Source organism: Laetiporus sulphureus (genome assembly GCF_001632365.1).
Source record: "Laetiporus sulphureus 93-53 unplaced genomic scaffold LAESUscaffold_74, whole genome shotgun sequence".
Taxonomy (NCBI): domain Eukaryota; kingdom Fungi; phylum Basidiomycota; class Agaricomycetes; order Polyporales; family Laetiporaceae; genus Laetiporus; species Laetiporus sulphureus.
In genome coordinates this window covers 25,548-40,872 of record NW_024468583.1, presented here as the reverse complement: position 1 = coordinate 40,872, position 15,325 = coordinate 25,548, and the positions used below count along the sequence as shown (strand labels likewise).

The 15,325-nt window shown below is 57.1% G+C and overlaps 6 protein-coding genes across 6 annotated transcripts; 4 read left to right on the top strand and 2 right to left on the bottom strand.

Moving 5' to 3' along the window:
- Positions 1-738: 738 nt before the first annotated feature.
- LAESUDRAFT_527953 (uncharacterized protein) lies at positions 739-1,757 on the bottom strand. The gene has a single exon (XM_040902821.1). It carries the CDS (start codon positions 1,590-1,592, stop codon positions 954-956), a length of 639 nt encoding a protein of 212 aa, XP_040758488.1. The 5' UTR covers positions 1,593-1,757; the 3' UTR covers positions 739-953.
- Positions 1,340-3,603, top strand: LAESUDRAFT_527798 (alpha-ketoacid dehydrogenase kinase). The gene is made up of 8 exons (XM_040902820.1): positions 1,340-1,730; positions 1,786-1,863; positions 1,914-2,029; positions 2,079-2,317; positions 2,366-2,604; positions 2,657-2,759; positions 2,814-3,204; positions 3,255-3,603. The coding sequence occupies exons 1-8, from the start codon at positions 1,664-1,666 to the stop codon at positions 3,363-3,365; spliced, it is 1,344 nt and encodes a 447-aa protein (XP_040758487.1). The 5' UTR covers positions 1,340-1,663; the 3' UTR covers positions 3,366-3,603.
- Positions 3,604-3,841: 238 nt separating this feature from the next.
- Positions 3,842-6,446, bottom strand: LAESUDRAFT_665406 (uncharacterized protein; the record flags this gene model as incomplete). Its single annotated transcript, XM_040905188.1, has 3 exons — positions 3,842-5,760; positions 5,813-6,126; positions 6,214-6,446. 3 exons carry the CDS (start codon positions 6,444-6,446, stop codon positions 3,842-3,844), a joined length of 2,466 nt encoding a protein of 821 aa, XP_040758486.1.
- A 620-nt stretch (positions 6,447-7,066) lies between these two features.
- On the top strand, positions 7,067-9,207 carry LAESUDRAFT_708466 (fructose-bisphosphate aldolase). The gene is made up of 11 exons (XM_040906688.1): positions 7,067-7,470; positions 7,527-7,586; positions 7,645-7,656; positions 7,729-7,734; positions 7,793-7,839; positions 7,904-8,056; positions 8,110-8,580; positions 8,638-8,761; positions 8,820-8,897; positions 8,950-9,037; positions 9,134-9,207. Exons 1-11 carry the CDS (start codon positions 7,285-7,287, stop codon positions 9,142-9,144), a joined length of 1,236 nt encoding a protein of 411 aa, XP_040758485.1. The 5' UTR covers positions 7,067-7,284; the 3' UTR covers positions 9,145-9,207.
- Positions 9,208-11,274: 2,067 nt separating this feature from the next.
- Positions 11,275-14,327, top strand: LAESUDRAFT_731977 (uncharacterized protein). The gene is made up of 8 exons (XM_040910148.1): positions 11,275-12,372; positions 12,426-12,495; positions 12,548-12,729; positions 12,817-13,086; positions 13,137-13,281; positions 13,331-13,498; positions 13,559-13,922; positions 13,973-14,327. The coding sequence occupies exons 1-8, from the start codon at positions 11,650-11,652 to the stop codon at positions 13,986-13,988; spliced, it is 1,938 nt and encodes a 645-aa protein (XP_040758484.1). The 5' UTR covers positions 11,275-11,649; the 3' UTR covers positions 13,989-14,327.
- Positions 14,328-14,743: 416 nt separating this feature from the next.
- On the top strand, positions 14,744-15,178 carry LAESUDRAFT_764344 (uncharacterized protein; the record flags this gene model as incomplete). Its single annotated transcript, XM_040913426.1, has 1 exon — positions 14,744-15,178. The coding sequence occupies one exon, from the start codon at positions 14,744-14,746 to the stop codon at positions 15,176-15,178; it is 435 nt and encodes a 144-aa protein (XP_040758483.1).
- Between the last annotated feature and the right edge of the window lie 147 nt (positions 15,179-15,325).

Here is a 15,325-nt window from a genome sequence, read left to right as displayed (position 1 = left end):
CAGTGCTACAGAAGCCTTGGTTTGATATCTTTCAAGTGCTGATGTAACGCTGTCTGTCGTTGTACCACGGTGCAGCTTTGCTGACCATTTCAACAACCTTCACATGCGTTCAGCAAGCTTGAATTTGGTGAATTACAGTGAGGTACATATTTCTACTATCACATGGTTGGCAGGCGAAGCGGAAGAATATGCCTATACAGAAACGTCGCACAGAAGTCTATGACGAGGCTCTGGGCACAAACGCATGGCGAGACGGTGTGCACATTGCCTTGACTTTGTTACACCTTTGCTCGCTCGGTTGCCGATTTCCTTTGCCCATTCAGCCTCACAGTCAGTTGTGACAGAAGGCCGGCGGAAGGACACCCTGCTGCTGACACCATTCAACGGTCAGTTGTACCTTCTGAGACATATTCCAGCGTGTTGGACCCATACGGTGCTGTGCAGCGGCACACGCGGACGCAAATCGAAGGACGGGATGGGAAAATGCAGGGACGAAGGCGGGTCAGCTGGGACGAAACGCTGAGACTACTTGCATCCGCTCGAGATGCGCTTGCAGCATGCACTAGATCGCGCGTTATGATCGTGTGTCTATACATGTCTTGTGAGTTTAACGCAAGATGGTTCATGTATGCATTTGCAAATGCAATCTCGAACAATGGAATCCTGTCAGCTAGCAGCGGGTCATGGTGCTATTCATTCATGCCAAACGCGCACCGGCCAACGTATGCATCGCCTGAGGACAGCTCATTTACACATAGAGCTATCGACGGGTCAGCCGCAATCTGGATGTATACACAGTGCGCATTGCCTGCATGCTCCCGTGCCACCGTAATTGACAGGCGGATACGGCCTGAGATGTCTGATGCGAGAGGTGGCAGAGTCAATGACATCCGAATGAACGGAGAGCTGGAATTCATTGCAAAACTGCACTTGCAACACGATTGCATAACATTTCAGCACGGCGAAAGGCTCGTGGTCGCGGATATGAATACGTATGTGAAACGACCGCTATGATAGCCGAGCGTGTGTAAGTTTGCAGAGGCTAGGCGACACCGAAGGCGGCGCACAGGTGAAGTGAGGTGTAGTTCCGCCATCCTGACCTTCAGCAGCGATCGACCCTGCATGCTACCGACCAATCGACATCCATAGACTCGCCTTGCGCTATCCGTTGTTGAGCCCGAAATGGGCGTGCGGGAGGAGAGGAGGCGGCATTGGTCCTGGCTTGCATTGCGGCCACATCGATTGTCTCGCGAGCTTGAAACCGTGCAGTTGGCGCTGGGAAATAAGCTTCCTCGGACGAACGGAATACCGGCAGACACGCGAACCGGAGTGCTTGTTGGGATCTGGGGATGGTCGAGACGAGCCTCGGGTTGCGTGCAACAGGCATGTGAAGATGCCCACAGGCAGAGAGAAAGAAAGCTGAGACGAAAGGTGTGGTCGACGTTGTGGTCGAGGACGACGTCGACCGGGGAGAGGATAGCCGCCAGCCGACTGCACGTGGAGGGCGGGGACGCGAAAGTCGGGGGAGACAGCGTCGGACGACTATATGCGCATGTGACTCGGCGTAGTGTTAACTTCTCCGCATTCCGCATGTCCTTCCCCGCACTCGCCCTCCCTCCTTGCCCTCCCCCGCACTCGCCCTCCCTCCTTGCCCTCCCCCGCCATGTTCCGCATCACTCCCAGCCTCTGGGAGCGCATCCACCACTATGCCTCCTTCCCACAAACAGGCGGTCAGTGTTCTCTATTCCCCCCCGGGCCCTCACTCAATGCGCACGCGATCCCCAGTGTCGTTGCAGCAGATGGTCCTCTTCGGTCAGAATCCCAGCCAGGGCACCCTCCTCCGCGCGAGCCAGTTCCTCCTCGGTGCGTACGCGAGTATCTCCAAATGTTTTCTACACGCTGATGTGCTCCAGAGGAGCTGCCCATCCGCCTCGCCCATCGCGTGAAGGAGCTCGACCAGCTACCGCACAACCTCAGCGCGATGCCCTCTATCCACAAGGTCAAGGATTGGTACGCCCAGTCGTTCGAGGTGCGTCCGCAAGCAATCCCGCATCAGTTTTCCCCTCACGTCCCAATAGGAACTCATCTCCTTTCCGTCCCCAAAACTACCCAAGCACATCCGCGAGGCCCTCATGGTCAACAACAGTGAGATGTCCCTGCCCGAGTCCACAACCAACCCTTCTCTCCCCTTCTTTATCGACGACTATGGCGCGTTCCCCTCCAGCGTCGGACTCCCCCCCTCACAACACAACAATGGGCACGGCAATGGTAACGCCAACAGCGGGCACCACAAGCTGCGCATTCCCATGGAGCGGAGGTGAGTGCGCTCCACTACCATCCCAATCTATGTCCTGACCTCGCGCAGATACTACGCAAACACATCGGCGATCAATTGGCCACCCGAGGTGCAGGACTTCAACCGCCGCTTCACAAAGGCCCTCGAGCATATCAAGCGGCGGCACGATCCGACAGTGACGACCGTCGCGCAGGGCGTGCTCGAGTGGAAACGCTCCCAGAATGCACGCAACATCAACCTTGACGTGCAGCATTGGCTCGACCGTTTCTACCTCTCCCGCATAGGCATCCGCTTCCTCATTGGCCAGCGTGAGTCGCGTGCTCTACTGCTCCTGATGCTTGCCACTGAAGAGGTGTGCAGATATTGCGCTGAACACGCTGCAACCGCACCCCGACTATGTCGGGATCATCTGCACGAGCGCGAACGTGCACGACATTGTCCAAGAAGCGATCGAGAACGCGCGGTAATGCATCTGTTCACCTTCCTCTCTCCCGCACATCTCTTACCCTCTGACCAGCTTCGTCTGCGAAGAACACTACGCAATGTTCAAAGGCCCGCCCGTGCAGCTCATCTGCCCGCGCGAACTGCATTTCGCCTACGTCCCCGGACACCTCTCGCACATCTGCTTTGAGCTACTGAAGAACTCTCTTCGTGCGGTTGTCGAGCGCTTCGGACCCGACGCCGAGGACGCGTTCCCGCCGATCAAGGTCATCGTCGTCGAGGGCAAGGAGGACATCACCGTCAAGATCACCGACGAGGGCGGCGGTATCCCTCGCAGCGCCATTCCCCTCATCTGGACGTACATGTACACGACGATGGAGGGCCAGAACATTGATCAGGACTTTCAAGCGAGCGACTTTAAGGCACCTATGGCTGGCTTTGGTTACGGGCTGCCGCTGTCAAGACTGGTGAGTCCCTGCGAGTGGGTATGGTACGCTCCGGCTGACCGGCGATTCAGTACGCGCGATATTTCGGCGGCGACCTGCGTCTAATCTCCATGGATGGCTTTGGCACTGACGTCTACATCCACCTCAACCGGCTCTCGAGCAATCGCGAGCCGCTCCCATGACCATGATTGCCTATTCGCCACTGGAGGCCCACTGACGGACAAAAGAGGGACGCCCCGCGCGCACGAACGGACATCGCATCTGCTATTTACCATACCACCGCATCTGCATCTGCATTGCACGACCCGCTACGCTAATTGTATATAGCTGTATTTACGACTATCGTTACTTTGTCTTTCTGGGTATGTAGTAGTATATTATCACGGCAATTGCGAGGATCTTGCCACGTTATCGGGGTTCAAGCGACTGGTAGCCACCGGCGCGATGCTCGTCGAGCACACAGCCAGACCCACTCCGCGCGTAAAGGGAATATATACGGTATTACAATGCATATGATCACGAATAGCATTATATATGTACATGCAACGGGTAACGATAGCAATACGAAAGCACATGCGACTGAGTATGGGTCTATGCAGATGATCATCGAAAGCGAGCAATGCAAACATGCAGGGAAACACGACGCACCACCTCCGTCTCAGGTCGGCCCCCCGGGGTCGCCTACGCCCTCCCATGACCGCTTCATGGGCATCATCGGCATGGCCGTCTGCAGGTCACTCCACGACGACAAATGGCCGTGCATCCGCCAGTCCTGCGAGGGGTGTGCGTCGACGCGCTGAGGCGGGTACGACGGCATCTGCGACTCTGCATACTCGTGCGCAGGCGCATAAGGCGACACGACCTGGTGCATCGACGGTAAGTGGAGCTGAGGCGTTGAGGGCTGGCGAGCCTTGGCCGCAATCGCCGCCTCGAGCGCCGCGACCTCGTCCACGAGCCGCTGGTTCGCAAACTTGACTTGCTGCAGCTCGTACTGCCAGCTACTCCCCCGCGCCGTCTGCAACTCGTCGAACACGCTATCGCCCACGTGGTGCACCAGCCCCGAGCGCGACCTCCCTCCGCTGCCGTACAGCTTCACCTGGCACACCACCGGCCCTTGATTCGCATCCGGGATAGCATTCGCGGACGCAGATGCCTGGCTCGTCGTCCACTGCAGCGGCTCCGTGCCGTCCTGCGAACGGTACAGCACGACCTGCACAGATACCTGTGTGCCGTCTCGGCGCTTCATCTCACAGCTTACGGTGCGTGCATCCATGCCCACGCCCGGGCCTTCCGCACACACCCTTGCGAGCTCCTCCTCCACCACGCGCTGCGCCTCCGCAGGCGCCGCCCCGCCGATCAAATCCCTCAACGTGCGCCCGATGACCTCGCCCGCGCCCCAGCCGAGCACATCCCTCACAGCCGCACCCACAAAGAGGAACGTCCCATCCGTGCTCAGCACCCCCCAGAATTCGCGCTCGAGCTCGACGTGCTCCTCCTCAGCGTTGTCCGTGTGCGCGACGACCGGCGCGGACAGCCCGCCCGAGCGCTCAATCGGGCCCCAGTCGAGCCGTGGCATGTGGCGCACGCGCCCGCTGAGGATGATCGCCTTGCGCCCCTTGCCAGGCTCGACGTGCAGGCGGCCACGACACTCGACCCACACGAACGTGCCTGCCTTGGTCGGCATTCTAAACAGCAGGTCAACTTTGCGCGGGATGTTTTCCGTTCCTCCTGTTGGCGTTGTGGATGATGCCCCGATGGAGAGCGCGTGCCCGCTTGTGATGGGCCCGCTGGACTCCTTAAGCTCGCGCATGAGCGGGACGACGTCCGCGGGATGGCAGAATTCGGCGATACTCCGTCCGACGAGCTCCTCGGGCTCATAGCCGAGCACTCGGCGCACACTCGGCGCAACGTACAGGAAAGCGCCTTTGAGCGAGACGACGTGGACAAAGTCGGGCGCGTGCTCGAGCAGCACGAGGCTCAAGAGGCGGTTCCCGTCGAGCGGATCGGGCTTCTCGCCCACCGCGGGCGTCGCGGAGCCCATCGTGCCCGTCGAGATCGGAAGCGAGTCAACCAAAGCGGGATTCTCGAGCAGTGCGTGCAGTTCGGGCGAGACACCGGCGCCTCCGGAGGACGCGGCGCGCCAGTCGCGGGTGGATGTGGAGTGGCCGCTGAGCGTGGGGAGGTTGAGCTTGCGAGAGTAGTCGACGAGATAGGAGCCGTCGCGGAGCTTCTGAAGGATGGCGCTTGGCTGCTCGGTGAGGTCGACCTGGAAGCCGACGTGGTAGACGACCTCATCGGCCTCATCAAGCGCTCCGTTGACGCCGCCAAGGATGGGGATGACGGTGACGAGGTTGATAAAAGCGGCGCCGCCCTTGCGGTAGTTGATCATGCTGGTCTGGCACTCCTTGTCCTGGGAGGTGCAGCGCTTGAGATGGAGGACGGCTTCGGGGGCGGTATGGCGGCGCTGCTCGCCGCGCTGGACGCGGCCGTCGGGACTCTGGAGGAATCGACAGTTGCGGCCGAGGATTTCGTGCTCGTCATAGCCAGTGAGCCTGCAGAATGTCGGTGAAGCGTATACTGGGCGAGGATGAGCGGATGTATGCAGCATGAAGGAGAAAAGAGACGATACCTATGGGCGAGTCATAACGGCGGACGTCGGAGACGACGAAGGAGCAAGTGAGGTCTACTGGCCCCAGAACGATCTTTGGATGTGGTCGGTTCGCTACACGAGCAAGGATAGAGAGGAGGTCGAAGCCAGAGGTCGAATAGACGGGAAGGCCAAGGGCTGTGGGCAAGGAGAGGGAGGTGGGAGGCGAAGGAGTGGGTGTGCCGTACGGATGACGATAGCCTGGTGGAACAGGCAGTTGTGGAGAAGGATAGGTTGGATACGGATTGTCGGGACAGGGCAGGTGGTACTTTGGTGGAGCAGAGGAGGTAGAGGGGCTGCAATGGGGGTCAGAAGCTACAGCGCAGGTAAAGGTGGAAACTGACGAATCATCAAAGTATTTTCCTGGAGCGGTGTTGAGGAACCAGGAGGCGGTAAGGGGGCCATGAGTGGAGATGAAGCCGGGTGGGAGGACTTCTGCACCGCCGCCGGGTGCGATGGTGGGGGCGCCGAAGATGAGGTTGGGGACCTGGAACTGGACGTTGGAGGAGAAGGTGGAGGGGTCGAGGCCGAGGGCGGCGTCGGAGTGGGAGGCGGAGGGGTGGGCGTACGTGGGCGAGTCACTGGGCGACTGGTCGAGATAGCGCGAGAAGGGCATGGCGGAGAGGAGTGAGGAGGAGAGGGGGACCCAATATGGAGCTGGCTTGTGGGCCCTTATGGGAGCTGTCAAGACCCGCGGCGGCAACATCCGGCCCACTGCACCGCCAAGGCACCGATGCCCTCTCGCTGATTATGCGCGTTCCATGATGGGCGGCATAGCGTGGGCAAACGATTTTCGCGCACGAGGAGGAGAGGGGGGGGAGGGGACGGGGTCCGCATTGCTGGATGGCGTCCGCGCATTTCGGGCTGCACCTGCACGGTATGAACCCGCCCGAGGCACCAAGTGTCACTGTCTGCCCCGGGTTGGAGGCGACAGCAATCCCATCGCCCGACCGTCACGACGATCCTCGAGCTGCACTCATTGCAACTATGCCCGCGAGCATGAGCGTGAGGGGAAACGCATAATGCCTCTCGTCCGATCCTGATCCTCCTCCGCCGCCGCACATCTCGCGTAGTCTTAACCCTTTTACACCCAGCCGCCCCACTGGTGGCTGTTTGCCGACGTCAGTTGCTTGTATGCTAACCGAGCCAATCGGCGGCGTCACATATCATGTCCCCTATAAAGAAAAGGCCATGAAACGCGCTCAACAGAATTCTCTGGGGACAACGTCCGCAAGCTATGCGCTTGCCGAGCGAATATACTCGCAGCGCGTCTCATCGGAGCATGCATAGATTCTACGTCATTTCGCGAACGTTGCGCGGCCCCCGCGGGTAAGTTGGGCGTGCTGCATTAAGCGATGTCACTAGTACTCCTCACACTAATTCAGCCACTCTTTGTGAACTCGACTCACTGGCCAGGGCCACAACTATAGATACCCACCCCGCGCTCGCCAGAGATGAGCGGACGGCGATGGCTTGCCCGCACTCGGTCAAATACTATCCGGACACGTGATGTCGATCGATCCTGGAGCGCGTATATCATCCTCATCTCCAGCTTATCCTCTTTCCCTTCCACATCGTCGTCCCCGTTCTCTACCCGACTTATTCTCGCTTTCACAATGGGTGTCCTCGATATCGTCCCCGTACGTGCGATATGCGCTAAGTGAGGCGCACGATGTTGACCGCTCGCGACACGCAGCCCGGTGTCCTCACCGGCCACAATGTCCACAAGCTCTTCGAGTACGCAAAGGAGCACCAGGTACGTCTGTCACAAGATGCACGCATATAGCCACTTAGCGAGCGACATCTGTATGTAGTTTGCCATCCCTGTAAGTTCTGTCTGCGCATGCGTCCCGGCGCGCCGCTAATCGCACTACCGCCCTTGTACCTCTCTACCGCAGGCCATCGTAAGTCTCCTCTCACCCAGGCAGGCCCCCGCTAATCTCCACACCCTTATGTCCGCAGAACGTCACCTCCTCTTCCACGGCGAATGCCGTGCTCGAGGCCGCCCGGTGCGCTCCTATCTCCACCCCGCGCTGTGCGCCTGTCTAAACCTTCTGTCTGCACGTCTATCAGTGACATCAAGAGCCCAATTATCATCCAGGTCTCCCAGGGCGGCGCGGCATACTTTGCGGGCAAGGGCCTCGCGAACGACAAGCAGCAGGCATCCATAACTGGTGCCATCGCCGCGGCACAGCATGTCCGCCTCGTCGCCAAGGCGTACGGCGTGTATGTACGCCCAAGTTCATTTCAGGTGCTTTCTCGCTGACTTACCTTCTTAGCCCCGTCGTGATGCACTCGGACCATTGCGCGAAGAAGCTGCTCCCGTGGTTCGACGGCATGCTCAAGGCAGACGAGGAATACTTTGCGCAGCACCAGGAGCCGCTCTTCTCGTCCCACATGCTCGATCTCTCCGAGGAGCCAAAGGAGGAGAACATCGCGCTCTGTGTGCAGTACTTCAAGCGCATGGCGCCGCTCGGTCTCTGGCTCGAGATGGAGATCGGCATCACCGGCGGTGAGGAGGACGGCGTGGACAACACGGGCGTGGATAACAGCAAGCTGTACACGCAGCCCCCGGATATCTGGGACGTGTACACCGCGCTGAGCAAGGTTGGCCCGAACTTTAGCATCGCGGCGGCGTTCGGGAACGTCCATGGAGTGTACAAGCCCGGTAACGTTCGCCTGCACCCAGAGCTCCTTGGGAAGCATCAGGCATATGCGGAGGCAAAGCTCGGTGGGAAGAAGAAGCCACTGTGAGGGCATATCTTTCGTTTTAAGTTTACGTTGGGCACCGACTGCGATGATGATAGGTTCCTGGTATTCCATGGTGGCTCCGGATCGACGAAGGAGGAGATCAAGACAGCAGTGCAGAACGGCGTTGTGAAGATGAACGTCGACACGGATACGCAGTATGCGTACCTCACTGGTATCAGGGTGTGTGGCGGTCCCTTATCCGATGTCCGCCAGCTGCTGATACTATTTGGTGCACTAGGATTTCGTTCAGAAAAAGTCGGGATACCTCCAGAGCCAGGTGGGCAATCCCGAGGGCGCGGACAAGCCGAACAAGAAGGTGCGTGCACTGATTCAGCTGATCTGCTCTTTTCTGATATGTTTGTGTGCAGTATTACGACCCGCGTGTCTGGGTGCGCGAGGGCGAGAAGACGCTGGCCGAGCGCGTCAAGGAGGCATGTACGGACCTGGGTAACGTCAGTGAGTAGCCATTTCGCATTCTGCAACCACGGAACGCCCATTCGGGTTCCCGCTGTTGCCATCTTCGCTGTGCTGATACTGGTCGTTGTTTTCAAGACCGTTTGTAAGCGCGAGAATGACGGAAGCGAAGGAACTTGTATACGTAGACTGGTGAATATATCAAAGCGAGCTTGGTGAATAACTCCGACGAGTGCCTGGTCCGGTGTTATTAGTATGAACGGGCGGGTGGCACGAGGTTGACCCGCCTGTCCGTGGACGTGTTCGCTGCAACGTCGATCATCCGGAACATGCCTTCCTTGAACACCTGTCATCGCTTCAGACGACTGTCAAAATACATGCGACAGTTGACCGAGCCAAAGAGGCATTAATATGTCCCTTGAGAGCATATTCCGCCAACGAATTCCGAGGAGTGGCGCGGTCATGAGACTCCCTCACGTATGCCGCTGACGTACAAGCGCTATATGGATATATGTAAACGTCATGCAATCGCGATATTGTCATCTGCTCTGTTGTGCATTTATGAACACGACGGAGCTACCAGTAAACCCGGAGGCGCTGTCCGTCGTCGTAACAGCGCGTGATTCGTCTCCTAGGAGCACGTAGCGACATTGACTGTCTCGGGCGATGTAACAGCACGTGCTTTAGCATCTCTTCGTGGAACATCCTGCAGTGCTAGTCGGTTGCAATGGAGAACGTACGTCTTGCGTCGGCGAGGCGAATTCATTGCCGGTGATCGAACGCAGGGCATGATGCGTACACTACCGTCCGCAATACATACCGGGCGCCGAGTCCTGGAAGGAGTTGCCGGAGCAGGGATCTGGGCGGGTGGTCAGCTGGTTCATGCTGGGAATTATCGTCTTCCGTGCCTATAACGATCAGCAGGTACTGCAGCGCCTCCCAGCCATTGCGCCGCTCCATTCAGACCTCCACCGATCCATTCAGATTTACATGGAAGTCGAGCCCGATGTGTTTGAGGGCGAGGCACGCGAGCTGGGAGAGCATGCTTGAGAAGCCGCCAAGCAAGGTTCCGCCTCGAGGCGTAGAGATACATCAGAGAGGCATCAGTCCTGCGAGTTGGGCGGAGGCTCTGTAAGGTATGATCATCAGTCCTGAACCTGAGTGATGTCGACAGACAGTTGCGAACACTGACCTGTAACATCCTCTACTTCGGACGGTAGTTCGACGGCGAGGTTCACCAGCGACCTGCTGAAAGCTTGAATGGATACCCTCCAGGGCTAAACCGACGTTCTCCGTTGATGGGGTAAAGATATCCGCTGATGAGTGTTAGGTTCGAGTTCTTTTGATGCGTCGCGCAGTCATTCCAAGTAAATAGTAGGTCCATGCCGCTAATGCTGCAGAGCTTGGCCGAGCTGAGGCAGAGGGTATGGTACATGTCGGAGGAGTCGAGTATCACAGACGTAAATTCCCCCTTCGATTTGAAGAGCATAGACTTTCTATGGTATGTCAAGGTGAGTATACTGTGTGCCAGCCGGTAATTTTTTGGAGAGTCGAAGTTGATGGCGAGCAAGCGCATAGGTCAGCCATGGCCGGCCATGAAGATCGTGCGCCGTCCGTACGTGACTCCTGGCCAGCTTCACGGACCGGAGAATGTGTCTATGCCTGGACAGTGCTAGCGCGACAACAAACCGTTCCTAGCGTGCTTTGATCGTTCGACAAGTGTGCGATAATGTGGTGAGTCATCTCTGCGGGAAAATCGGATGTTTTGAAAAACAGTTGTAAGTCTAGCGCGGTGCGTCAACAATATTGACAGTAGCATGAAAGGTGCAGCTAGCATAGGTACCGACGTCAAGAGATGTCCAGGACAATGGCACAGTGATACTCCCGCGACTTTGAACGTGTGATCGCCGCTGCCAGATGACGCAAGGTGGCTCTCGGATAAAAGAGCAGAATTGTACACGCTCTTCAAAAGACAGCTGGAACTTTCGGCCACAGTATACATGGCCGGGTCCAGTTGGGATCGAATGTTGTGCGCAGCAATATTGACGGTGATCGGCGAAAGACGCGATGGCCGCTGACCAGGACGCTCAAGCGCTCGGTCACCGGTCAGCACTCAGCAATGTAGTGTATGTTACAAGTAACTGGGGGACCTCCATTCGAGAAGAATTATTCGACTAATCAGGTCCATTATTGCTCAAAATGGTAGTCGTTGTACTACGTGAGATCTCGATAGAGATTCTATCGAGTGGCTGTGTGTTGAACCCAACGTGTTTGTCCAGGCCGCTTGCTGCAGCTGCTAACCCAGATATTCACTAGTGCACTCCTCGTATTTTGCCTTGTCGGAGGGCAGTCTTAAGTGCGCTATCTGCTGGATTCATCGCCGCAGTGAAGATAGTTCGAATGCAAGATGCCAAGAGATCTACGACTGGCGTCGGAATTTTGAATGGTTAGCTGTGCACCTATGAACAAAGCGGGAATTCCTACCAAGTTTATGATTCCCGCGTGTATGCCTCGTTGCCCGTGCCTGTGCCCAGCTCGTAAAATTCTCGTTGCTCCCATCGGCCACAAAGGCTTCCTCCCGCCTCCACCTCTCCGCTCGCTTCTCATGACCCTTGACGCTCTTTCATCCTAGTATTCCCCTCAGCTCCTCCACGATGTCTACCGCAGACTATTCTACTGCAGCTGGCTCTGCGTCCATCGGTACTTCCGCTTTTGCTAGCGCGGATTCTTCCGCCCAGCGAGCTGAGCTTGCCACCAACCTTATCTACTACTCTGGCCTTCTCTTGCTGGGCATCGTCGGGGTTTTCTTTCTGCTTGCGCTCCCTAGAGTAGCAGTCAGGTTCACTCGCTGGTCCGAGTTGACGGAGGGCCTATTCTTGTATTCTACAACTACGAAGAAATCGGCCCACGATGCGTACCCGCTCTCGCCCGTGTATCCACCTGCACATGTCTTTATCCGCTCAAAGCGCGCTGATGACGAAAAGACCCTCTCTCCACCAGAGGATGCATCAGACATCGAGGACGACTATGCCCTCGAGACTAAGCGCATCTCCATGTACGACATCTCAAAGGCCCACGATATCGCGCGTGTAGATCGCCGTTATCAGTATCCCGTCCACATGCCGGCATTGTCGACATTGTTTCCGGGTACGAGTAGCTTTCTCGCGAGGACCGTTCGTCAGGGCTATTCGATAGGCAAGGTGCTAATGCTGCTCGCGTACACGGGGTTGATGCTGGCGGTCGGGTTGGTGCAGAGCAACCCGTTCACGGATTATAACCACAGCGGAGAGCTGGCATGTGCGCAGATTCCGGTGGTGGTTGTGCTCGCGGTGAAGAACAATGTCATCACTTGGCTTATCGGCCATGGATATGAGAAGGTACGCATAATTATCCCAATACTTGTTCATTCTGGACATTGACCTCTCTGCAGTTGAACTATCTGCATCGCTGGGCGGGAAGAGCGGTCGTACTCGCCGTCAACATCCACTCGTTAGGATACAGTACGTTTCCTTGACCACATCTGCCTTGTGTGCTTATTGAACTTCGTTTTAGTCCATGAGTGGTTCATAAACGGAACTGTCCGCCAGAACTTGACGCCTGACATCATCTGGGGTCTCGTTGCGCTCGCGTGCATGGATGTTTTGTTCTTCTTCTCCCTGAGAGCCGTCCGCGAGATGTTCTATCAATTTTTCTTCACATCGCACGCCTTGGCAGCTATCATCGTCCTGCCCGCGGTGCGTCCCTTTCTCCGCTACCTTCGCGTCACACTCGCATTGATCTCACGCTCGAATGCATCTTATTGTCACTATATCGCCCCACAGATCTGCCTTCACGAATCCGCCACCAATGCGTACATCTTCATCGCCGTCGGGTTTTACGGCTTTGATCGTCTCCTGCGTCTGTTCCAGGCACGGCTTGCCATCGCGCGCCTGCACACGATGCCTGAGCTCGGCATGGTGCGCGTGACCATTCCGAGCGTGAATGCTGGCTGGCGCGCGGGGCAGCATCTGCGGATCAAGGTCCTTAGCACCAGTATGGGCCTGACGGGGTGGGTGGAAAGCCATCCGTTCACTATCGCGAGCGTAAGCAAGGTGAGCATACAAATCCGATCTGGGCGATATGTTGAACCCTTTGTGTGTAGTGTTCAAGTGGGAAGGGCATCGTGCTGCTCATCAGGAAGGTAGGCGATTGGTCAAATAAACTGTACAGTCTCGCGCAGCGCGTGGAGTACAGCGAGGCGGGAGGCGCAGATAGGCAGGTTAGGGTGCTCATTGACGGCCCGTACGGTAGGTCAACCTTTTGCTCTCACCATCTATGTCCACTCAGTTATTGTAGGCGGTTCGGGACACGCTGTCTTTGCGAGCTTCTCGGGCGCGGTGTTCGTCGGCGGCGGCAGTGGGATCACATATCCGCTGTCTGTCGTACAAGACTTGGTGCACAAGTCGATTGCAGGGAGCAGCCGTGTGAGGGTCATCGAGCTCGTATGGAGTGTGCAGGATCCTTGTTAGTTTCGAATCTCTCATTCTGTCAATTTCAGTCGATTGACTGATCATCTTATTCCAGCGGCGCTCATGCCGCTCATGCCCTTGTTCACCACCCTCCTTGCGCGCGCCGAGCGGTCAGATGCTCAGCTGCGCATCTCCGTCTCGTACACACGTGCTATTTCTCCAGACAATACCGTCCTCGACCGTCTTCTGCCCCTTCCAATGGGCATGACACTCACCGCGGGCCGCCCCCGCATCGCGAAGATCCTCGATCGCGTGGTTGACCGCACGTGCGAGCTATGGAAGGCGTCGCCGACGCTCCCGGCAGGCGTAGTCGTTGGCGTGTGCGGGCCAGCCGGACTGGGAGAGGAGGTGGGGAGATGTGTGGCTGGTGTGAGTACGGAGAGGAGGAAATCGGTTGGTGGGATTGAGCTACATGAAGAGTGAGTGAACTTGTGCGATCTTGTTTGATCGGCTAATGAGGGTATGTTAGAACGTTTGGTTGGTGATAGTTGTGCGCGACGGGGCTCGCCGTCGGATATTCGTTGGTTGGGATTAGGGTTGATGATTTCCAGATGTCCCTTATGAGGTTCTGCAGGACAGAATGGCATCTCCGAGTGAGATATTCACGCGACCTGCTGCGCCCATGCGCGGCAGCATACTGATATGCTTACGGTCCACAATGTATCGATTACGAATGCTTGTATCTGACAGTACCTGGTTGACATGGGTTGTATCTTTGATAGATAGAGACGTCCTACTCAATAGTTTGTCTGGGACTTTGGCAAGCTGCATGTACAGACACAGGTAGATGGACATGCTCATCGCGGGGATCAGTGAATTCGACGGCCAGAGAAAAGTCAACTTTCCAATATCTGCGTTGCAATGTATTCAGTTCATTTTGGCTGCGCATGTCCTTTAGAACGCGCGCAGTGCAGGTGTGTGACTACAATTAGTTGTGATACTGAAGTTCACACGATCATGCATAAACGTCACGCCGCGTTGTCACCTTTCGCGGTGGCCGCCATTGACGAGCTTGGACTGCACTTTATACTCATTTGATAGCCTCAATCCATTTCGTTAGTCATTTGCATCTGCCCTTCGACGTGCTAATCCCGGCGCGAGTTTTTGAGTCGAGACCGATGGTTACTTTCACAACACCCGCCCTACTTATAAACCCGGTCGCGTATGGCGGGGCCTCAGCATCCTGCTCTGTCCGTACCATCACCTGTGCACTTGCTTCTAGCAATCCGCATAACACACCATGTCTTCCGCGTACCTCACTGTTCCTCCTACCGGCGTCGAGATGCCCCTGTCTCCGCCTTACAAGTCCGCTCGCCGCGCTCCCCAGCCCGCGCGCAAGGTCTTCGAGTCCACTGCCAAGGTTGCTCCGAAGACCCTGGTCCAGCGTCTCCGCGTCGGTCTGCTGAAGCAAAAGGCTAATGACGAGTCCGAGGGCCTCTCGGACTGCTACACTGTTAAGCCATTCGCTCCCGGACCGATCGAGGTTGCGTACGGTGCCAGCGCGGGATGCCCGTTGATCCCGCTAGCCGTCGCCCAGAAGCGGTATGACATCTCTCATCGTGGATTTGAACTGTCCCGTGAGATCCCCTGCGGCTCGTTCTCTATTGGGTGCGAGCTGCTTTCTCTGCATGTTGCCCAGATTCGCCACGGTGCTCGGTCGAGTGCGTTCCTGTGAGTGAATGCTCAAATGCTGGGACGTGTGGGCGACCTGGGGATGGGGTGCTCATGGGGTTCCTAGGCCCGTTCGAGTGCTCCTGCATATCCTTGGGGATGAACCTGCGCTCTCTTGGCCAATGAATGTGGCCTTGTTGTCGCGTTCTTA

Coding starts and splice junctions, on each gene's coding strand:
- LAESUDRAFT_708466 (XM_040906688.1), top strand. CDS start 7,285: ATGAGCGGACGGCGATGGCTTGCCCGCACTCGGTCAAATACTATCCGG. Junction 7,471..7,526: donor GTGTCCTCGATATCGTCCCC/GTACGTGCGATA, acceptor CGCGACACGCAG/CCCGGTGTCCTCACCGGCCA. Junction 8,762..8,819: donor CGTACCTCACTGGTATCAGG/GTGTGTGGCGGT, acceptor TTGGTGCACTAG/GATTTCGTTCAGAAAAAGTC.
- LAESUDRAFT_731977 (XM_040910148.1), top strand. CDS start 11,650: ATGTCTACCGCAGACTATTCTACTGCAGCTGGCTCTGCGTCCATCGGT. Junction 12,496..12,547: donor CATCCACTCGTTAGGATACA/GTACGTTTCCTT, acceptor ACTTCGTTTTAG/TCCATGAGTGGTTCATAAAC. Junction 13,499..13,558: donor ATGGAGTGTGCAGGATCCTT/GTTAGTTTCGAA, acceptor ATCTTATTCCAG/CGGCGCTCATGCCGCTCATG.
- LAESUDRAFT_527798 (XM_040902820.1), top strand. CDS start 1,664: ATGTTCCGCATCACTCCCAGCCTCTGGGAGCGCATCCACCACTATGCC. Junction 1,864..1,913: donor CGCGAGCCAGTTCCTCCTCG/GTGCGTACGCGA, acceptor GATGTGCTCCAG/AGGAGCTGCCCATCCGCCTC. Junction 2,318..2,365: donor CGCATTCCCATGGAGCGGAG/GTGAGTGCGCTC, acceptor GACCTCGCGCAG/ATACTACGCAAACACATCGG.
- LAESUDRAFT_527953 (XM_040902821.1), bottom strand. CDS start 1,592: ATGCGGAATGCGGAGAAGTTAACACTACGCCGAGTCACATGCGCATAT.